The sequence below is a fragment of the Leptidea sinapis genome, chromosome 28 (genome assembly GCF_905404315.1).
Source record: "Leptidea sinapis chromosome 28, ilLepSina1.1, whole genome shotgun sequence".
In the NCBI taxonomy this organism is placed as follows: Eukaryota; Metazoa; Arthropoda; class Insecta; order Lepidoptera; family Pieridae; genus Leptidea; species Leptidea sinapis.
Window position 1 is genome coordinate 1,311,353 of NC_066292.1, and position 22,383 is coordinate 1,333,735.

Below are 22,383 nucleotides of genomic sequence, written 5' to 3' on the forward strand. Positions count from 1 at the left end.
GTTTTGCAAACAACTACCACAGATCACTATACCATACTTCTGGCACTCTCAAAAATTAATAAAAGTTCTCCTGTAAGCAAAACTAAGACAACTATAAATATTGAACAAGCATTAGAACAACTAAAAAATGCTAATCTCGCAGAACTTTTAAATTATCACGATCCAGAAATAGTTATTAATAGATTGATATACCTTCTCACTGAAATAATAAGAGATAATACATTGGTTAAGAACATCCCATCAAGATATCGAATAATCAAACCGTGGATTACTCCAGGAATTCTAAGATGTATAAGAAATAGAAATCGATTACAACTAAACTTACGCAAAGATCCAGACAATGAAGTAAATAAAATAATATACACTAGATACAGAAATTACTGTAACAAATTAATAAAAACAATAAAAAGAAAATATGAAAAGGAACTTTTAACAAAAACACTTAAAAATCCTAAATTACTATGGAAAACTATCAAGCAAATCACATACACTAGTAACGAAAAAAATCAGAATATTGAGTTAAACAATTTAAAAGAAACTGTTATAAAATCGGCGGATTATATAAATAAATATTTTATTAATATAGGTAAAGAACTTGCATTGCAAATCAAATCTAAGACTAAACATGTTACCCCCTCTTCTGAAACTCTAACACACTCTCCTAACTCAATTGTTCTTCTCCCGACAGATACAGATGAGGTTGCCAGCACACTGATGAATCTAAAATCGAATAGTGCTCCTGGATGGGATAATATCCCAACCTCATTTTTGAAAACAGCTAAAACTGACATTGTACCCATCATTACACATCTAATTAACTTATGCTTTGAAAAAGGTGTGTTCCCTAACGCACTAAAGCAATCAGTTACTCTCCCTGTGTATAAGGGTGGGGATAGAGGTGCTGTTGGTAACTACAGACCTATCTCATCATTGCCTGTCTTATCCAAAATTTTAGAAAAGCTCATAAATAAAAGACTTCTAAACTATCTAGATAAATTCAATATACTGTCAGAACATCAATATGGTTTTCGACGAGGTAGGTCAACTGAAGATGCAGTATGCGCACTTTCCTCACTAGTAGTTGAGAAAGTTGACAAACATAAAAAATGTATTTCAGTTTTTCTAGATCTCAAGAAAGCTTTTGACACCGTCTCTCTCCCCATTCTTATACATAAACTAGAAGCTATTGTTATTAGAGGAACACGCCTATTCAGTCAGTATCTTTCTGAACGTAAGCAAAAAGTAAAACTAGGTGACTGCACCAGCGAATACGAGTCAGTATCTTACGGCGTACCACAGAGCAGCGTTCTTGGCCCAACCCTATTTTTAATATATATAAATGACTTATGTGATATGAAGCTCAAGAATGCAAACATCTTCTCGTATGCCGATGACACTGCGATAGTATTCACTGGTGACTCGTGGGACAGTGTAAGGAAATATACTGAAGTGGGTTTGCGTGAAATTTACACTTGGTTAAATATGAACCTACTTACTCTAAATGCAGATAAGACCAACTACATGTGCTATAGTTTATATAACGATGCCCAAGCTGCTAGAGAATTCAAAATACAAATTCACGACTGCGTTAATATCGTACATTGTAACTGCCCAAACATTCAGAAAGTTTTTCAAACTAAATATCTCGGTATCATATTGGATCAGAGACTTTCTTGGCATCCACAAATAGACTACATAATGCAGAGGTTGAGAAAACTATCTGGATTTTTAAATCATTAAGATACGTAGTACCGAGGCTGCCGGCTGGCCCCAAATTGGAAGACAAAGATCTCCTGAAAGAGATCTATACATCGTTGGTACAAACTGTACTAACGTATTGTATAACGATCTGGGGTGGGGCCACTAAAACAAAATTCCTTGAACTTGAACGAACACAACGTAATCTTATTAAAACAATGTACTTTAAAAAACGCAGATTTCCCACGGATAGCTTATATAAAGAAACTAAAATACCAACAATTAGAAAACTATATATTACAAACACTATTACAAGAAAGCATAAATCCCTCGCTTATGACCCTAAAATCCTGCAAAAAAGAAGAAAAGACATTGTGGCAGTAGTTCCTAAGTCGAACTCAACTTTTGCTGATAGACAGTTCAATAAGCGCTCTGCCAAATTATATAATTTAATAAATAAAGAATTACAGATATATTCAAAAAACGTATATGAATGTAAAAAACTTACATCTAACTGGTTAGAACCCAAATCCTATGACTGGGTAGAACAGTTGCTGAGTAGCTAGTTGTGTATGCTACAATTATATTTATATAAATACACACACACACGCGCACACACGCACACACACACACACACACACACACTTGCACACTAAACACTCATTTCCCTTCTTTCCCCTTTCTCTGATCATGTCTATTTTATATATAGTAGTAACGTAACGTATAATGGTAGAACTTTCATAAATAGTTTTAAAGTACATATTATTTCATTTGTGTAATTTGCATTGTAAAAAAAAAAGGTCAAAATTATATTTTTATTAGTTAACTTTTACATGTATGAATAACTCTTAAGTATAATGTAATTTTGTTTGTTATAAATAAAGGTTAAAGAGCGGTGACTCCCAACACAGGCGATAAGCTTAACGGGAAACACCTGCCCCTAGTTTTTAAGTACTTTTTGTTAAAGAAATAAACAATTTATTATTATTATTATTATTATATTATTACTCGTGATCTATAGATAAAAATTCACTTATTTCTTTCTTCGTCAAGAATTCAATCCATTGCGTCTTCTTTTTACTCTAGTACAAATGAGCATAAATAAAAAACGCAATGAACACCGTACATGGTACAATAGCGGGCATAGGTTTGTCTTGCTGAGATATTTGACATAGAAAAATTGACACGCGTAAAACGAAGGCTCAAATTTGAGCATTGAATGAATGAATCAAAACTATTATTAATAACAAACACAAACCACACAGAATAATACAAGTAAAAAAGACTTACAGGGAAAAAAAACAAATACATGTATAATATTATAGTGATTATATTAAATTAAAAGTACTGTGTAGCAGTTATTGCTATCAAAAAGAGCTGACTCTGAGTATACGATATAATACAAATACAGCGCTGATTGTCAGCAACCCCCTGGTGACCCATTGAGTAACTACTATTGTTAAATTGACTACATTGCCATTCTACCTCGATTTATTTCTATGGATTGTACAAATTGATAGACCTAATGTGAGGGTTTACTAAATAGCGCCATCTATCGTCCTCTTAATAGTATTATTACTTGTTAGTCTGTAGCAGCCTATCGCGTATCCTCTTGCGATCCTCTTCCAGTACTCGTTTCTTATCGCACTGCCATATGTTGAGCATGGTGAAAGTGTCCGACAGTAGGTTCTCCTTCACATCCCGGTCTAGCTGAGTGTCAGTATGGAAACTGGGAGAATGGTTGACCTGTAAAATTATATTTGTAAGCATAGATTAAATATATTAAACCAGTGGGAGGCTCCTTTGCACAGGATGCCGGCTAGATTATGGGTACCACAACGGCGCCTATTTCTGCCGTGAAACAGTAATGTATAAACATTACTGTGTTTCGGTCTGGAGGGCGCCGTAGCTAGTAACATTACTGGGCAAATGAGACTTAACATCTTAAGTCGCATGGTGACGACCTTAGGTGAAGTCTTAGAGCGCTTTCGCACTAACGTCCAATCCGAATCCGATCCGTACCCCACACGGTCCGGAGTAGTCGAAGAAACTATTTCTATGGTAGTTTACGCACTAGATCCGGCTTGCGTCATCCGATTTCATTCCTTCAACCGTTTGAAATAGTTCTACGACTACACAGTACCGTATTTACACGAGTACGGATCGGATTCGGATCGGACCTAGTGCGAAAGCACTCTTAAACTCGCAATTTGTATGTCACTTTGCGTTAACCTCAATTGGATGTAATTCCAGAAAAACGTTCCAAAGCACAAAAATTTCGAAATTTTTCGCCGTCGAGTTTTGAACAATTCACTGGTCACTACTGTCACTTTTTAAATGACATCATGACTTAGTAGCCCGACCCACATGTATGGAACACACTAATATTTATTAAACTTTAAACACGAATTCCTTAAAATGTCATGTTTATGGCTTGGAACGTTTTCAGGAAATACGTCCAATTTTTTTCGACGTTTTCACAACTGTCATAGTCCATCTAGACCATAGTTTCTCAACCTTATTTTGCTCACCGCCCACTTTGACATTATGTTTTTTTCTAGAGTATGTTCTTGTTTTTTTTGCCTTTTTAGACTATATTTTTTAATCTACCCACGCCCCATTTGCACCATCTCAATGCCCCCTAATTTTCTCTGGGTCTTCTACTGCCCCCCGAAAGTCTCAAACGCCCACAAGGGGGCGTTCTCGCCCACGTTGAGAACCTATGAATTCTAGACGTATAAAAGATCTAAGATCAATTCGTTATACTATTTACAGAAATAACCACGTAATAGGCTACATATCTTATAAATATATTCATTCAAAAACCCACTCACTTCCAATATGAACGGATGTAACTTGTGATCCAGAAGTATATCGAAGCCCAGTATTTCAAAACACGCGTGCACCTATTTGTAAGTATAAACAGAACTTTAAAAAATCGTATTATTTAAATTAATACTCTACCGTATTTTTAGCACTCAAAATCCACTACAGCTAGCTATAACTGTACTGTGGGTACTGTACTCAATAACCTTTGTTTTTACATACTAATTTAAATAAAACACTTTTAAAGGAATAAAACGCTTGTAGTTGTAACGGTTTTACATTAGATGTTTGCGTAAAGCCTTTTGGTACGTTTAGTTAAAAGAAGAGGACCCTGTCAGTAAATTTGCCAAAAACCATCTGTGTACAGCAAATACCACCTCCGAGGAAATAAATGGCGCTAAACTTCATAATAACAACTATGACAAATACTATCTTTGACTCACTTCATCTCCAGTCCCCCTGAAAACGAGATCTGGCAAGGTCTTGAAACGTCGGGTTAACTAAAATAATAATGTAACTTTTACGCAAACGTCTAATGTAAAACCGTTACAATTACACGCGTTATAATCCTTTAAAAGTGTTTTATTTAAATGTGTAACACTCGCGTTAATCAAAGAAAATACTATACTAATTTACATTTACTTCTTTTTTACTTAGGTAAGTATCTACTCGTGTAAGGCATTGAGTACCTATTTGACTGAAGTATTTTTATTATATTACTTATCATAAAAAGTAATTGAAATTATTAGTACCTAATGAGTTTCTGCCACTTCATCTCATTAAAGCTTACAACCCCTTCCGAAGTGGTGGTAAATATAAGTGGAAAAGAGAACTTTTGACATTCATAAGTGCCAATTCCTTAACCTACATGAATAAAGTCATTTTGATTTGATTTAGAAAAATGTAAGATGTGCTTCTCTCTCGCATGCTCTGTTTGTTTTGAGTTTAGATATTCTACTGCATAATTAGGTACCTACTATTAATTTTACTTGTCAGTTTATTGACTATATAAACTCACTGAAATCAAATTTTACCTGTATTCATAGGTTTTACGGAAAACTAAGTATCAAGAGTGAGTATCATCTTTTAAGCAGGTCTATAGAAGTTTATTTTCAAAGACCACAGGTTAAGGCCTATCTCAGACGATAGACTATCGGTGACGCTCTTTTTAGTCTGTGATAATAAAACATATAGAATTATATGCAGTACCGCATACGACGCGCAAAAAGTCTGACACACAAAATATCCTCGTAGATATGACAGACCGAAATATATATGGATGTAGTTTTAGAACTAAATGTTTAATATGAAACAGTCCCTTTAATAATGATTCTGAAAGAAGAGGATGAGCCAAAAATTCTCTATTTCTTCTTCTTTTTTATATCTCAAATACGAAATAATACACCGCAATCTCTGTACTATCCCTACAGTTCTGCCGACAAAATGACCGAAAGTGTAAGCGCGCAATGCAGACTTTTTGTGTGATGCATACTCAATAGCACAAAAAATGTGTCATCTGCGATAGGCCTAAATATGTTATATAATATTATGCTAGTACCTACGACATAATGAGTAGAATAACAAAATCTTGGCGAAAAATACTAGTATTTCTATCAAAACTAGAAATAGGATCGACTATCTAGAAATCACGGGTACTACTCAATGAAAGCTAAATAAGATTGCCAATTTTGAATGTACAAAACTTAACTTAAAGTTAACAATGACACTTATAGATTTTTTTCAAGTTTTACAGCACAGTTTGATACACGACTGAGGGTCGTATTCCGAAAGATGTCTCAAATTGAATGCATCGGCTGCCTATATATACATCGCAAGACAGACAGTGGTGAAAAAATGTTGAAACGTATTGAAACACCTATATATAAGTATGCTTAAGTATTTCCACCACGATAATTATTATTTCGGATTTATTGCACATTACAATTAGTATTAAAGTATAAAGTACACCAGGTAATTACGTATAAGGTTTTTGGAAAAAATTTACTCGATACAATTGACCATACAAAATGGGCAATCAGATTAAGGTTGGGTTGCATCATACTAGCTGTAATAATTAAGGTTTAAGTCAAATCTCACGTTAACAGTAACGATGACCGGCAACCGGATGAAGCATTAACCGGCGAAGATTGGACGGTTACGGTTAACTGTTAAAGCTATAACGTCATCCAAAAATTGTCAAATGGTGCAACACATTTTTTGCTTAACCGGTACTTTAACATGTTTGTTATTGCTAAAGTTGTTGCAACCCAGCAGTTCCGAGAGCTGGCACCAATTTTTGGGTTGGTATTTGAGGCAAGCTGAAAACTTGTTGCATACCTCTCATATTATACCCCCACCTCGGAGCTGCGGAGAAGCGGGGCTAAATGAACCCCTAAAGTTTTAAAAATATAATTTTTATTTTTTCAAAAATATGTTAGAGGCAATATGCCAATTTTATATGTTGTAGTTTTATGTTTTAAGAATAAAACAAAAAATAAGGCAGATGATTTTGTCGGGGCTGTAGCATTGCCAACCGCGTGCAAAAATTTTTTTACAAAAAAATATAAAAAATGTATTTGAGGCAACATGCTATCTCAAAACGACAGATCTTTTTGGTAGGATTTTCTGCCTGGCAGGTGATCTAACAAATTATGTATAGTGTGAGTAGAGCTACTCACCAGCCAAATCTGCAGCTCCGAGTTGGGGTATAATGGGGTATGTAACAAGTTTTCAGCTTGCCTCAAACACCTACTCAAAAATTGGTGCCAGCTCTTATACTATAAAGAACCTCATTCACTACGTGCAGTTCAATACAAATATTAAAACGAAATACACCATATCATGTGAGGGGAAACAGGCGTGGTAGCTGTGTTTGAGGATCGGCCAGGCGGATATGATGGTCTTTACTATCACTTGGTCTATGGAATGCCACAGGCGATCGAGGTCTACGCCTTGCGATATCAGGATCTTGTTCAGCGTTGATATCTTGCTGGTTCATGCAAGTTATATTAACTATAATTACTACAATTTATTTGCCATAAATATTCTTGTTGTTCCTAAATATTGTAACGATGAAAATGTCTAAGTATCACCCGGCAATATGTAGTCTAGTAAATGGTAACATTTATGAACCAAATAAAAAGAGAATACACTTGTATATCTTGAATAGCTGTGGCGTAATTAAAAAAAATGTAAGCTCAAATTTTACGAACAATGTAAGCTTCTATTATACAAGCGATTGGCGGGTTGTTTTAACGCGCGGTTGTATTGCAGGAAGCCAAATTGAGACTTTATAGCGGCGTTTATGACTAGGATGAAGGATATGCCTGGATGTGACAAGCAAATAATAGAACCGCATAGAGATTACAATATTAAAAAACTGTTTCGAATAAAAACTACGAAAACAATATTTTGTGTCTTTTTTAGTATTTGTGCGCAAGTGAAGATTGCGACCAACACATTGGTTGTGAACACAATTTATCTGTTAATTTTTAGTAATTTGCAGTAACTTGAGTTGAGTTGAGTCGTAATTGAGAGCTGCATATAACTCATCGAAACATGGTGATATGTCATTATTAGGCTGCAAAATAAATACTGAATGGAAATCGGTAAACATAAATCGCAGTTAAGTACGATTTTAATTGAAATATACCATGCAAAAAAACATTGATAAAATAAACCAAATGATTGTTTGTACAAAATCAGCATACTATCCAAGCAAATCAATAGTAGGATTGTAGTCTATTTTGGAGGTTCGCGCATGGCAAATCCAGTTGATACTTCATCCTAGGTTCTTTTCTGTTTTTTTTTATTGTGGCTTTGGTCATAATAATTTAGCCAATGTGGAATGATAAGGAAGGCTATCGTGTATGGAGTATTTGTAGGGTGATGATGAATTTACATGTTATAACGGTAATGCTCGGTGTTTGGGTATCTAAACAACAGTTAACATTTTTAAACCTCTGAAGCAAATACACATGCTCACCATCTTACAAAATTCTGGAAACGATATAATGTAAATTGTTGTCAGCTAATAATCGATTTGCCTTTGATACTAAATACCATCACCGGTGGAAGGCTCCTTTGCACAGGATGCCGGCTAGATTATGGGTACCACAACAGCGCCTTTTTCTGATGAAGTACTAAGTGTAAGCATTATTGTGTTTGGGTCTGACGGAAGTTGTATTAGTGAAATTACTGGGCAAATGAGTCTTAACATCTCATGCCTCAAGATGTGCAAGTGCGGCACAGAATTTTTGGGTTTTACAAGAGCACGGCAGGGCGTATCAATTACCATCAGCTGAACGTCCTTTGTCTCGTCCCTTATTGTTATAAAAAGAACAGTAAATAGTTACCGTTTACTGCCCGCTTCCGAGTCGTAGACGTATGTACGGCTGTGCTTGTTAAGCGCGTAATTGGTAAGGTGCATAAACACATTTGTGGTGTTGTTTACATTGGGATCCGCGTATCTACTCGTTGCGAACCTAAAATCCCAAGAATAGCATCAGTAACTCCCCAAGTATTGTTCACTAGACCAGTGTTTTTCAATCTTTGGGTCGGGTTGGCCTAACATGGGGGGTCAAAAAGGTAAGGAAGACTTTTTTACAAAAGAGAGGACAAACGAGCTTTCAGATCTCCAGATGTCAAGTGATCACCACCACCCAAATTCTCTTGCAACACAGGAAAGCGTTGCCGGTCCCTTCTTAAAGTGTACGCGCTTTATTTGAAGGTCCCCAAGTCATATCATCTTGGAAACACCGGACAAGTAAGCTCATTCCACAGCTTCGTCGTACGTCACATATCCAGATGGTGGGGATGTAGAATATCCTACTTTGTGTCGTGACATGCGAAGGTGGAATTCGGCGGCAGGAATCAGGAGAAACAGCTCTTCAGAACACTCCCCGTGAAACTTCACTGAGCACTGGGTCTCCGACAATTCGAGCAGCTCTACACGCGCGTTACACGCGGTCAAATGGTCGAGCTGTTACTGGGGTGCGCCAGACCAGAGATGACATCCATATTATGTGGTCGGACCTGCGCTTTGTAAAGCGCTAGAATGTGGGCTGGCTTGAAGAATTGCCACGCTCGTGTAGACTACAATATAAAAACAATTTTAGTGATAAGGCCTTATATAATATAAAAAAAATTGTCACATAGTGATGCTATTTTTGCAATGTTAAAAATCAAATCATTTTTCCCAAGTCATTTTCTAATAATTGAAGTCTATTTCTCATTTTACTTGTAAGAATAATAATAATAATAGTCTGCTAACTTAAAGCATTGCTAATTCTCACTCTGTCTTCTTCTATTGACCTAAGTCAGAACGAGAAATAACACTCCTAAGCAGTTGTTTAAAGTTAGCGGACCATTATGAATAAGGGGGTTAATGTCCACCAATCCAATGAAGAGAATATCAGTTCACACAGGTATGAAGTGACTAATGGTCCTAATAACTTTAAGCTTCCTTTGCCAGCCCTAGATATTATGTTTTTTTTTTTTCACAATAATTTAAATGATGAATATGGATGTTTGTTTCCGAGTCATGGATGTTTATATATATTTATATGTTTAAGTAAGTATATTGTATTAAATATATCGTTGTCTTGTACCCATAGCAGGCTATGCCTCGTTTTGGCCAAGATATTTTGTGTAAAAGTGTGTCAAAAACGTGTTTATTACAGGCATAAGAAAATATACCTAACTAGTCCTTCATTGTAAACAAATATCCTGAGAGGGTCGCAAGAGGTTATCAATGTGTACACTCTGATGTCGAACTTGTAGCCGTCTACGAGGTATGGCTTCGATAAGTACACCTTAAAACAACAAACACTAATTAGTATAAACATTTAAAGTAATTTAACTACTAATATCAAGCACTCGTTGTCTGCAATGCCATAAACCACTAGCACACGAGTTATAAACACTTTTGTTCGGTTTTAATCCCCAAAGAAACAGAGGCATTTTTTTTATGACAATAAGGGACGAATAGACCCTGCCCATTAGAATGCAGTGCCGCTGAGGATTCTTGAAAAACCCAAAAATTCTGAGCGGTACCTACTACAATTGCGCTCGTCACCTTGAGACAAAAGATGTTAAGTCTCCTTTACCCAGTAATATCTACAGCGTGTTATAAGTATGTATAACAGTCTCAGTATCTGTCTGTAGCATTATAGCTCCTTAACGAATGGATCAATTTCAACGAGAATTCTGTTCGAAAACTAATGGAATGGAGATGGTTTCAAACTATAAAATACATTGGTTCGATTTATTTATGATTAATTAATACGTAGTGTGACGAATTGGCACAGCTTACTGATGTATAATAAAACTGCTTGCTTCGTGAAAACAATTATAGTATTTTAAACACTCTTGCTTATTATTCCACAATTACTAACAATTGCATAGTTTAATATCCAAAGTCTGTCTCCGACCAGACGCTCAATCAGAATGCCCCCACTTTTTCAAAAGAATCCAATATATACCTTTCGTTCTCCATAGAATACCAACATAACGGCATTTCAAATTGAACAATTTACTAATATCGATTAAAACATAATATGAATCAATTACAATCATCGAGTAGAGTATTATAAATTGAATATAAATAATAAAAATAAACTTGATTTAACTGACTTATTTGTAAAACAATAATAAATAATCATAAGTTCATTACAGTAGTTATTTTTTGACTTGAGTTTACATACAAGAATAATATAAAAATACTGTTATCAAATATAATTTCTATACCTGACATATAAGTTTTTCTGTTGGTTTGATGTCCTTGAGAGACTTTGTCAGATAAATTCCACGTCCTTGACTGCCGCATTCTGGTTTTATTATAAATGTTTTGTTCTTTCGGGCTTTGCTGTAATTTAGTGCCTCGCCAAAGCTACAAAAGGGGAATTTTTATATATTCAGAACATAGACATATTTTTATTTCACATCACACAAATTAATTTACAAAGTTTAAGTAAACACCTAAAATTAAAACATAACAATATCGTTTAAAGTAATATTTGTGAAAATATATAATTAAGAATTATTCGTAGATGGACACCGCTCAGCGTATAGCAAATACAGTATACGCTACAAACAGCAGAGTCATATTATAACAGTCCGACAACTTCTTGCGCGACTGTCCCTCGGAGTGACACAGTGGTGCGGTGATGTCAGCGGGTTACGGTAATCTCACGAGTTACCTTCCCCGCAACACCACCCGCTACCCGCTGACATCTTAAGTACCACGTCCCCGCCACCGTCTGTACTCTGTAACCCCGTGGGACGATCGCGCACGAAGTTGTCGGACTATAATAGGATTATGTTGTTTACCCTTCGGTTACCGAACCCCAAACATGATGGAATTATAAAACAATAACTAAAATTAAGACAGCTGGTGTTTGAACATTTGTTCACAAAACAGCTGAGAATGGGAGAGACCGCCATCTTAGTGACGTCAGGTTCAACGTTCAAGCAAGAATCACCAATCAAAAGGATCGGTTGCAATCTCGACTGCTTGGTGCTATTCCACCCCCGTTTCAACGCGCGGAGTTAAATGGAAAACAGTGAATAGGAAGACCTGCTGTTTTCTGAGAACAAAACATTTTTAGAAGGGAGGCAAATAACATAACGAAATGGAAAGGAATCGTTGAGGAGGAAAAAACACACAAACAAGAGTGACAAAGGATGGGGCCTACGATACGCTTAAATTCCTGCTACTGTTCACGTTTATTTCATCACATATCTGGGTTTCTGTTTCGTTATTTGAATACATATTTATATCCTCCCTCCAAAAATGCAGTTCTGTGTTCTCTATACCATTTTATATACTTTAATTCAAATTCAAATATTTTTATTCAAAATCACTTATTGAACGTCAAAAACTACCACCCATTCAAAATAGACTGCCTCCAACCTGAGAAGAACGGGCGCAAGAAACTCAGCGCGCTTTTTTTTTTATAAAAATATGGATTACAATGTAATATCGTACAATAAACATTTATAAATAGGAGCCTAAGGTTGTTCGCTTCATTCGCTTCGCCCAGTCTATGGTATCATTAAGAAAATCATCTATTTTTATAGTAAGCTTTCCCACACAAACGTTTTTTAACAATTCTTTTAAATCTCGTAACACATTTGTTTTGTACATTTTCGGGGATCATATTTTAAAAGCAAATCGCCAAATAAAAGAGTTACTCACTCGACTTAACCGAGTAGTAGGCATGACAAGTTAATGTTTCTTCCTCGTGTTAACATTACTTGTACGTGTTAACTTACAAATATGTATATTAATAAAAATATTACAGGAGCCAAAGCACGAAAACCATTAATGTTTTACTCAATAGCATAAACATTACAAATATAGAATTCAATTTATCATGAATACTTACTCTGCAGGTAAGCACCATGTTTTTGGAAAAAAATTATATTCCTTCGGATATATTTTTTGCATTCTATTCAAATTTCTTGCTAATAAATCTTTTCTGAAAACACAATAAAATTATGATTATTTTATTAACAAAGTAAATTTAATCTAATAAGTTATTTATTACTTATAATACTATTAATCTCAGTTACTTATTACTAATGATACTAATTGGCTCAGAAACATCAGGGAGTGGAGTAGCATCAAGACAGTCCAAGAACTATTCCGCCTAGCCATGGAGAAGTTAAAAAAAAAGTGTGTGTGTAGTTATGTATGCACGCAAGAAGTTATAATTATTTGGCCTAAAAAAGCAAAAATCTTATTAAATTATTTATTCCTCGTGCTATTCTACGTTTGTAGAAAGAACAATATTGTAAAATGTTGCAACGATGGCTTTGACAATTAATTATTAAATAACAAATACGGCTGTACGGGCTTGAACCCTTTGCCTATCCTAATAATGGACGACGAAACAAAAAAAAATAATAACGAATGTCGTAAACGTCAGAAAATTTTAAGAACCAACTTCACCATTTTACTTTTGTGTTACAGTGACGCGCACGCATCTTAAAATTTCATCTCATCATTTCTTCATAACGCGCCTAAAGAAATATAACTTCAAAAACTGACTGCTGACCTCCAGTAATGGAGAGGCACGACAAGAAGAAGACTTATTACTAATTTTACCTGCAAATTTCTAACATTCCAGGAAAGTGATTGATTCTCTGAAACCGTTTCATTTCTTTAGCTCTTTCCACCGACACACTCATGTCTGTCCAGTAGAAATTCCACGCCTCTTCTTCAGAGACTTCTCGCATTCCGAAAGCACTGGCTACTTTGCGGATAGACTCATATCGGCAGTTAGTTAGGCATATACTTATTTGTGATCTAAAAAAGGAATTATTATAATACATAATCAGGCGATAATTACTGTTACATATAAAAACGCATTAAATCATTCTTAATAAAACTTATAATGTATTTATTTATTAAAATTTCAATAAGTAATTAATATTTTCTACTTTTCAGTTTGGTTTTCTATTAAAGAGTGTTCTTCTTTCTTTTAACTATTATTTATTTTTGCTTTTTTAGGTCTTAATACGATAATTATTTCGTAGCAACGGATAATCGACTTTTCAGTGTGCGCATGTACCTATTAACACGCGCCTTGATAATAAACATATGAAATAGAACTATTACTTTCAGTTTCAATGTTGGGTTCTTCTTGCGAGTACAAGCGGTTGGTTCGGTTTCTTTTGTAGCCTCAGACAAGATTAAAACTACCAATGATTTCAATAGTATCTAAATTATTGAATTCACAATATGAATCATTGCTCATCACTAAACTCGCTATTTTCTGGCGGCTGTATTACGGCAAGGATTTATGCAGGTATTTTCCGCATTGCTGTTTTCAATTCGCATATCATTAGGGTTGTAAAAATTAAGTAGTATTCATATTTTTGATTTTATCCTCACTTTTCATTCAAAATGTAACGAATTCGGATTACATGGTGTGCATAATTCTATTTTGCTGTAATTGTACCTGTTATCAACACGAATATGAAGAAAGATGAAATGAAACACGGCGAAGAAACAGACGCGACATTAACTAATTTTTATTTACAATATAAGTATTTTTTTTCCAGCTACGTAGGTACATAAAGGCCTATTTTTCTTAAAGATGGTATTTTTTTTGTAAATGACCCTTTACCGCAACAAATGCATAGTTTATGTAGTGACATAAATAATAAAATCTTGTGTGACATTGACAAACTCTTCTTAAAACGATTTCTAGAATAAAATCACGTTTCTTTTCTCCACCCAATGACATTCAAAAGTATCTCCGAAGCTGCACATTTGCGGAGTTGTGATAAGCATCGTTTACTCACTATTATAAACTCATTTACAAATAGAAACGGGCGGTTTTAATTATTTCCGTCCCTTTAGAAAATACAATACCAATAGAGCTTTTAATCATTTGAGAATATAATTGGCACATTTACGAAATGTTGTGATGCATAAAAAAGTTTATTCCAATTCCTCGGACTTTAACAAAAATTGCATGTAATTGCGTATCGTGGCCGGAATTGGTGATAGTTCGTACGAGTATTAACTCTAATCATCATTATTATTATAATCATTTTTAGATAGTTATTGTCCTATTTCCTTGACATTTTTAAGCCTTGACACCATTATTTAGCGATCTCTAAAATGGTTGATAGAACGATAACAGCGAGCAGAACAATTGCGAGCGAGCGCTACTTGAGGAAGGATGTAGTCAATGTTATGTGTCCCACAGAGGCTAAATGTGAGAGTGTCCAGAGGACTTATCAACGGTATCAAGAGACTGGTTCCGTCAGTAGAAGGTCTGGGTCTGGCTCGAGATGACATCCTGGTGAAGCAGGCATTTTGAAATCGCAAATTTTCTTATGTCGACCTCTAGAGGAAGTGAGAGGTGTGCAAACCAGCTTATGGACTGTCAATATATGCAGTCGCCGACCAGCCCGTGGCCTTCAATTATTTCGCAAGCACAGAGTTGCTAGACTTAGCTTACCTCGAAATTGTGCAACGTGGACTCAAGAGGACTGGGGTAGAGTATTATTATCGGATGAAGCCAGAATATCACCATATGGTGAGGACGGACATCGGCGAGTACTGCGAAAGCAAGGGGAAGGTTTTGCAGAAGTTTGATTTGAAGAAATTTATGGTGGAGGCTCAGTAATGTTTTGGGCAGCGATTAATGTATTGGACCGTACAGAGTTAGTCTTCATAGAAAATGGCACTTTAAATGCACACCAGTACGTATACCGTGGTAATAGGTGCCCTTTTTTTTTGCAAAAGAGTGTATTGTTGTTGTGTTGTGCTTTTTATTATTAAAATATATGAAGAATACTCAATACATATTATATTTTTAATGTTTGGGGGTGGACATATGACTATTACTTATTTGGGTTCCATCGTACAATCAAACAAATTATAATTATTAAGTTATATATATTCAGTACTATTTTTTTCAAATGAATCAATTTTGAAGCTCATACGGATACGAATGTAGGCAGAGAATTTATTGTTATCCATTAACAATAAAGTCTCGTATCATTTTTTCCTGCTATTATTATGGACATTTTCATTAACAATGTAAAAAAAGTTTTGTAAACGTATCTGTAGCATGCATGACGAAGTAGCGCGGGGGCGTGTGATCAATTTTGCGTCTTCTTCTTCGGCGTTATAATTTTGTCAGAGTGGTCGTGGTCGTCACGTCGAGGTTAGTGGCCTGTTTCACAATGCGACGCCACTCGTCGCGAACTGACGCTGTTCTCGTGCATTCATGCAGAGTACCGTCGAGAGCTTGCCTCACTTGGTATAGTGCCCTTGACTTTAACCTGCACTATTAAGCGTTCTATGGAGTCGCTTCCACGTCGCGATACATGCCCGAAGAAGGTGAGAATGCGAGCTTGTACCGTAGTAGACAGTCTCTGTTTGATGCCGAGCTCCTTTGAATGGTCTCATTGGTTCGGAATTCCGTCCACGATATACCGAGTATTCTTCTCCAGCACCACATTTCAAGAGCATTGATCTTTTCCTTCTCACTTTCTCGTAGGGTCCATGTCTCAGCAGCGTAGAGGAATATGGGGAATATGAGAGCCCTTACAAGTCGTATTTTGGTGGTTTTGGTGATATTGCGATCCTTCCATATTTTCCTCAATTTATCCATAGCCGATCTGGAGATTGCCATGCGTCGTTTGATTTCGTCTATGCAGACGCAATTATTTGAAATCAGTGCCCCCAGGTATATGAAAGTAGGCTACTCGCAATAACCTCGCAATTTTCTACTTTCTTAACCTCTGGCGAGTTGTTCTTAGCTCGGTCGACAATCATCAATTTGGTCCTGCTGCGATTAATTCTGAGGCCAAAATCAAAACTAACGTTTTCATATGAGGGATGCTACTTGCGAAGAGGGTGGTATCATCCGCGTAGCGTAAGTTCGATATTTTTTGTCCTCCAATAGTGATACCGTCTGTCCAACCATCCAAAGCAATTCTCATAATCTGTTCTGTGTAGATGTTAAACAGTAATGGAGAAATTATACATCCTTGTCTGATTCCTGCACTGGGGTGGAAACTGTTGGATAGAACCTCATCGGTTCTTACTGAGGCCGTACCATCTTCGTAAAGGTGCCTAAGAAGTGATGTTTTGGGGTACCCATTTCTAGGAGAGTATTCCAGAGCTTTATTATGCAATTTTGCGTAATGATTTATAAATAAACTGTCAATCGTTTTATTTTTTTAATTGTTTTGTTTTTCTTTGAACATTCATAACGTATTTTTAATTTCTTCAAGGTAAGTAAAACAAGATTTTATAAAAGTACATAAGAATTTAAAATTTAAATAATAATTAATAATGGTTCATACACTTACTCAAAAAGTATCATCTAATGTCAAAATTCAATTATAATACGCGTTTTAGTACTTCATAGCAATGCAACCTTCTTTGTACAATTTTATACCTCCTGAAATTCCCCGCCCAACTTCCTTTAAATGTCTCCTCTCCCTAGTTTTCACTCCTTTTGTATATATTTTGTGTAAATATATTAAAATAAATAAGATTAAGTTGTAAATAGCACTTATTTTAAATAATTTAAGTAATTATTTTTGTGTTTGTCCTTTATAGTCCTAACAGCATGTATATTTGTTTCAGGTATAAGAAAATAAAACTTGTTTCAATCTTAAGCACCAATCACAACCATTAAAATTAGTAAAAGAAAAGCTTGGTGGTCTACCTTAACATGACATTGGCAAACTTGTGGTATACCTTCCACAGGAGCCATAGTAGGAATAATAGAATACTTCATAGCATATTTATTTCATTTGAATATTGAAACAATGATACTACATACACTAATAAACCTACAAAGTCGTGTCTGACAGTCCCAACCCAGACTAAAAGTAAATCTATTTTATGATAATATTAGAAAATATATTGAGATGGTATTTAGTGCTCGAAAGACGATTCTCGTCAGCGCGACGTAGCTGTACGCGCGTAGCAATACATCAGCGGTGGACTAAATATACACATTCATATGTTTTCATTGTTATAGCTACTCTTGACCGACGTCAGCTCTGGCTGTCAGTCAAGCACAAAGTGCAGCCTGACAATGTTTAAAAAAAACATAGACCTACATGTCTTATCAGTTGTAAGGTAGCTTTAGCCGTGACAGATTAAGAAAGAACTGGTAGATTGTATGCATAAAGTGAGCAAAGTGATTTATCTCAGTTATGAAACCAACACAGCAACAAACTGAGTATGATTTAAAAAGAATATACTTAGATAGTATTTAGAGTAGCTATTTCTTTCAAATTCAAATATTTTTATTCAAAACAGGATGTGACATCACTTATTGAAAGTCAAAACCTACCACCCATTCATTTGAAAGGTGTAGTGTAGTTATTCTCACTACAAACCCCTTATTCATAATGGTCCGCTAACTTTAAACAGCCGCTTAGGAGTGTTTTTTCTCATTCTGACTTAGGTCAATAGAAGAAGACAGAGTGAGAGTTAGCAATGCTTTAAGTTAGCGGACTATTATGAATAAGGGGGAAAGTACTTACAGCATATGACAATTGTACATGAAATAGAATGTCTCAAATTTCATTTTTCATAACAAAAATAACATCGCCAAGAGAATGATTACCTCTTGCGTTTCTTTTTCTTACGAGTTGCCTCAATTGGTATGATTGGTGCTGTGCGAGAGGTTGGCTGTGATGTGTCATCCTCTGCATACAGTTTACTATCATAATTATATAAAAGTAATGAAGAAAGATTTTCTGCTTGATCTTCTTTACTCTGATCGCAGATCACATTTTTATCATCTGAAAATTATTAAAATATTCTTCTGATATCATTCTCAATGAGCCCAACTTATAATTAGCTAGAGCAGGAAATGTTTGAAATTATATACCTGGGACCTTAGTGTTTTTTCTTTTCAAATGTAAGTTTTGTTTAGCGGCCTGGGGTGGTGCTAGTTCTTCACCATGAAAGCAAGCATCTTGCAACTCCAACTTAAATAAGTATATTATATTATAATCAATTTGAAAAAATTATAAAAAACGATGTTGAATTTTTGAAGACTTACCTCCATTTAATTAACTTATTTTAATTAATTATTAATAGAAAATTAAAAGACTATGCATTCTTCTTTTTTCTGTGATCCTTACTAATATATTAAATTAGGGGCCTAAAAAACAACCTGAAGTTTCCCTGAAAATAATTTTCAAAAACATTATAAAAACACCAAAAATTAAAATACAACGTAGTTATTATTTAACTTACAAACACTGATTAAATAATTTTCAAATTTCATTAAAATTTTGCAAGAACATGATTTATTGAGTACCGTCTGTTTTTTGTTTTTGTTATTGTCAAACTGAAAATCAGTCCTATTTAATTGACAGTGACAATACAGCAGTTTTTTCATAAATTTGATTTTTAGTCTATACCAATTCCTTCCTACGTTATAGTTCGAGATCAGAAATGTAACAAAGAAATGTCATTATCAAAATGACAATTCAGAGATTATCAACATTTTTCTAGGTAATCTAATTATTTTATTTAAGTAGTCTAATAATTTTGATTCTTCATACATAAAACAAAAATATATATATATATATTTTTTTAATAATGCTCCATCTACAAAACCATCCTCGCTGCCTATATGAGATATTATAAGACGCCTTCTTTTCCAAATTAAATTTGAAAACAAAATTTATTGTGGGACTCGAACCCGTGACCTCTCGCGTTCCGTGCGAGCGCTGAGCCACCGTTCGAGTCACGTAAAGTTCATAAATTTTGATTTGATGTCTTTGTTATTCTCACAGGTCACAACCTGTTCAACCCCAATATTTCCATATTAGGAAATTGGCTTGAAATGTCGCTCTTACAAATAGCAGTAATAAAAATAGTAAGCAATTTGTTTATTATATTTAATTAAACAAAGAGTACACGTCTTGAGATGTCTCTCTTTCAAATCTAAACAAATAAAAGTTATACATAAAATCTGTACCTACTGTTCACATACTTACATTTTTACTGTAGGTTGTAGGTACTTCTGTAAAAGAAAGCATGCACTTTTCGTCTTATTGCTGAAAAAGTAAATTCATCAACTTTGTTTCGAATATTATTTTTAGTGCCAGTTTTACTTAGCAGTAATAAAATAGTAAGCAATTTGTTTATTATATTTAATTAAACAAAGAGTACACGTCTTGAGATGTCTCTCTTTCAAATCTAAACAAATAAAAGTTATACATAAAATCTGTACCTACTGTTCACATACTTACATTTTTACTGTAGGTTGTAGGTACTTCTGTAAAAGAAAGCATGCACTTTTCGTCTTATTGCTGAAAAAGTAAATTCATCAACTTTGTTTCGAATATTATTTTTAGTGCCAGTTTTACGAGGTGAATAAAAATTCTTCGGTGGTTTTATTTTCAATTAATATTTTGCTCACTGTCACCGCACAAATACCCAAAATCTCTGCGGTCTTCATTGCAATCACCTAAAGACCAATTCTGACGTTTAGGCCAGTTTATATAGATGATAGAGATATAGATATGCTTATAGGCATTCATTATTAAGCAACCTATCATGATAATTTTAATAAGCCTAAACACAACTAGTATAATACTTACACAAGTTTTATCCCGATTAGATATGAGCACCCACTCAGCACCGACGATCAATTTCACGGCGACGGCGTGGTCTTTTGATGGCGGCGTAGCCGTTTTTGCTATACAGTTTTATAAGGGACTGATTTTTGAATATTTTTTTATGAAAATAAGGGGCGAAACGAGCAGGACGTTCAGTTGATGGTAATTAATACGCCCTGCCCATTACAATGAAGTGCAGTTCAGGATTCTTGAAAAACCCTAAACTTCTGAGCGGCACTACAATTGCGTCGCCACCTTGCGACATAAGATGTTAAGTCTCATTTACCCAGTAACTTCACTAGTTACGGCGCCCTTCAGACCATAACACAATAATGTTTACACTTACTTCACGACAGAAATAGGCGCCGCCAAATACACCTTAGTTGGCACTAAAGAAAGTTATTTAATAAAAAGCAATTGTTCTTATAACAACGAAGTATGAAGGACTTTTTGTTTGATTAAGTATGAAAAAAAACTTACAACACTTGTTTCAAAAATGCAATAACTAGTTGTAGTAGATAGTCTTATAAACATTTAGGATCACGTTAATTAAAAAAATTAAGAATTTTCAATTAAATGCTACGTGGTTAATCCGGCACTGTATTCCATTGCTCACTTCGTCAGACTCTATGTAGGTAGAGACCGAAAATATTTTCTCTATATTATTTTTATCTTTGTTTACAAAAAGACTGATTGGTCAACCACTCTAACAACTTCAAATAGTGTGTAATAACGAACTCTTTTAACAGCCTGGCGCAACTCTCTAATAAACTCGAATATGTATGGCATTGCGCTTAAAATAATGGCGACAAAAGCTGTCTCGCTCTGACATATATTCGACTCTTTTGCCTGTTTTGGTTTGATGCCACGTGACATGCCATTCATTCAAAATAAAAGTGACTGTTAACAGTTACGAATTTTCGTTTTCCTTTACTTTATTCGTGTATTATTTAGGGTAATGTGCTTAATTATTTATATAATAAATGCGTAAGACTTTCTTAGCTATAAAAGTATGTAATAAAAAATGTGTACAATATGTGGTTTAAAAATAATGGCGACAAAAGCTGTCTCGCTCTGACATATATTCGACTCTTGCTTGTTTTGGTTTGATGCCACGTGACATGCCATTCATTCAAAATAAAAGTGACTGTTAACAGTTACGAATTTTCGTTTTCTTTTACTTTATTCGTGTATTATTTAGGGTAATGTGCTTAATTTTTTATATAATAAATGCGTAAGACTTTCTTAGCTATAAAAGTATGTAATAAAAAATATGTACAATATGTGGTTTAAAATCTGGCTGGTCAGGTGGGAGTGAGAGAATTTTCATGGCTAAATTCTTTTTGGATATAGAAAGGTAAGCACTTATGAACAAATAATAAGCTAATAAAGAATGCTTAAAGTGATAAAGTATTGATTTAATTCATCTAGAATAAAAATTATAATATTATAATCTATCTGTAGTGTTTGACACTTTTATATCGATTGTCGATATTTTATTTTAAATTATTATTAAATTTATTTTTATTTACTTAATTTTATTGTATCTATATTTTTGATTAATAAGTTTATTACCTTTTAAATCTTTTTTATTGCATTATATTGTGGTTATGATGAGCAAAAATATATCTAAAGCCTAAAATTTAGGGTTAACTAACTTCTGCTAATATGTATTCTGTTATAATTTCAGATTCAGGACCCTCACCTACGACTTTATTGCAACATCTGAAAAAC

General features: G+C 34.6%; 1 protein-coding gene across 6 annotated transcripts in view; it reads right to left on the minus strand.

Annotated features, from left to right (window-relative positions):
• LOC126973129 (tubulin polyglutamylase ttll6-like) overlaps nucleotides 1–19,387 on the minus strand; it is a 30,870-nt gene extending 11,483 nt beyond the window's left edge. For 3 of the 6 annotated variants that reach the window (XM_050820268.1, XM_050820271.1, XM_050820269.1), the window contains exons 1-12: nucleotides 19,277–19,387; nucleotides 19,080–19,204; nucleotides 18,906–19,005; nucleotides 18,639–18,816; nucleotides 13,634–13,834; nucleotides 12,912–13,004; nucleotides 11,272–11,413; nucleotides 10,222–10,337; nucleotides 8,880–9,008; nucleotides 7,360–7,513; nucleotides 4,533–4,604; nucleotides 3,278–3,444 (exon numbers count right to left, since the gene is read on the minus strand). In XM_050820268.1, the coding sequence (XP_050676225.1) occupies nucleotides 3,278–3,444; nucleotides 4,533–4,604; nucleotides 7,360–7,513; nucleotides 8,880–9,008; nucleotides 10,222–10,337; nucleotides 11,272–11,413; nucleotides 12,912–13,004; nucleotides 13,634–13,834; nucleotides 18,639–18,816; nucleotides 18,906–19,005; nucleotides 19,080–19,085 (1,358 nt within the window). In that variant the 5' untranslated portion in view covers nucleotides 19,086–19,204; nucleotides 19,277–19,387. Of the gene's footprint in view, nucleotides 1–3,277; nucleotides 3,445–4,532; nucleotides 4,605–7,359; nucleotides 7,514–8,382; nucleotides 8,487–8,879; nucleotides 9,009–10,221; nucleotides 10,338–11,271; nucleotides 11,414–12,911; nucleotides 13,005–13,633; nucleotides 13,835–18,638; nucleotides 18,817–18,905; nucleotides 19,006–19,079; nucleotides 19,205–19,276 lie in introns of those variants that run through there. The other 3 variants (XM_050820272.1, XM_050820273.1, XM_050820274.1) reach the window with 3 other exon arrangements.
• Between the last annotated feature and the right edge of the window lie 2,996 nt (nucleotides 19,388–22,383).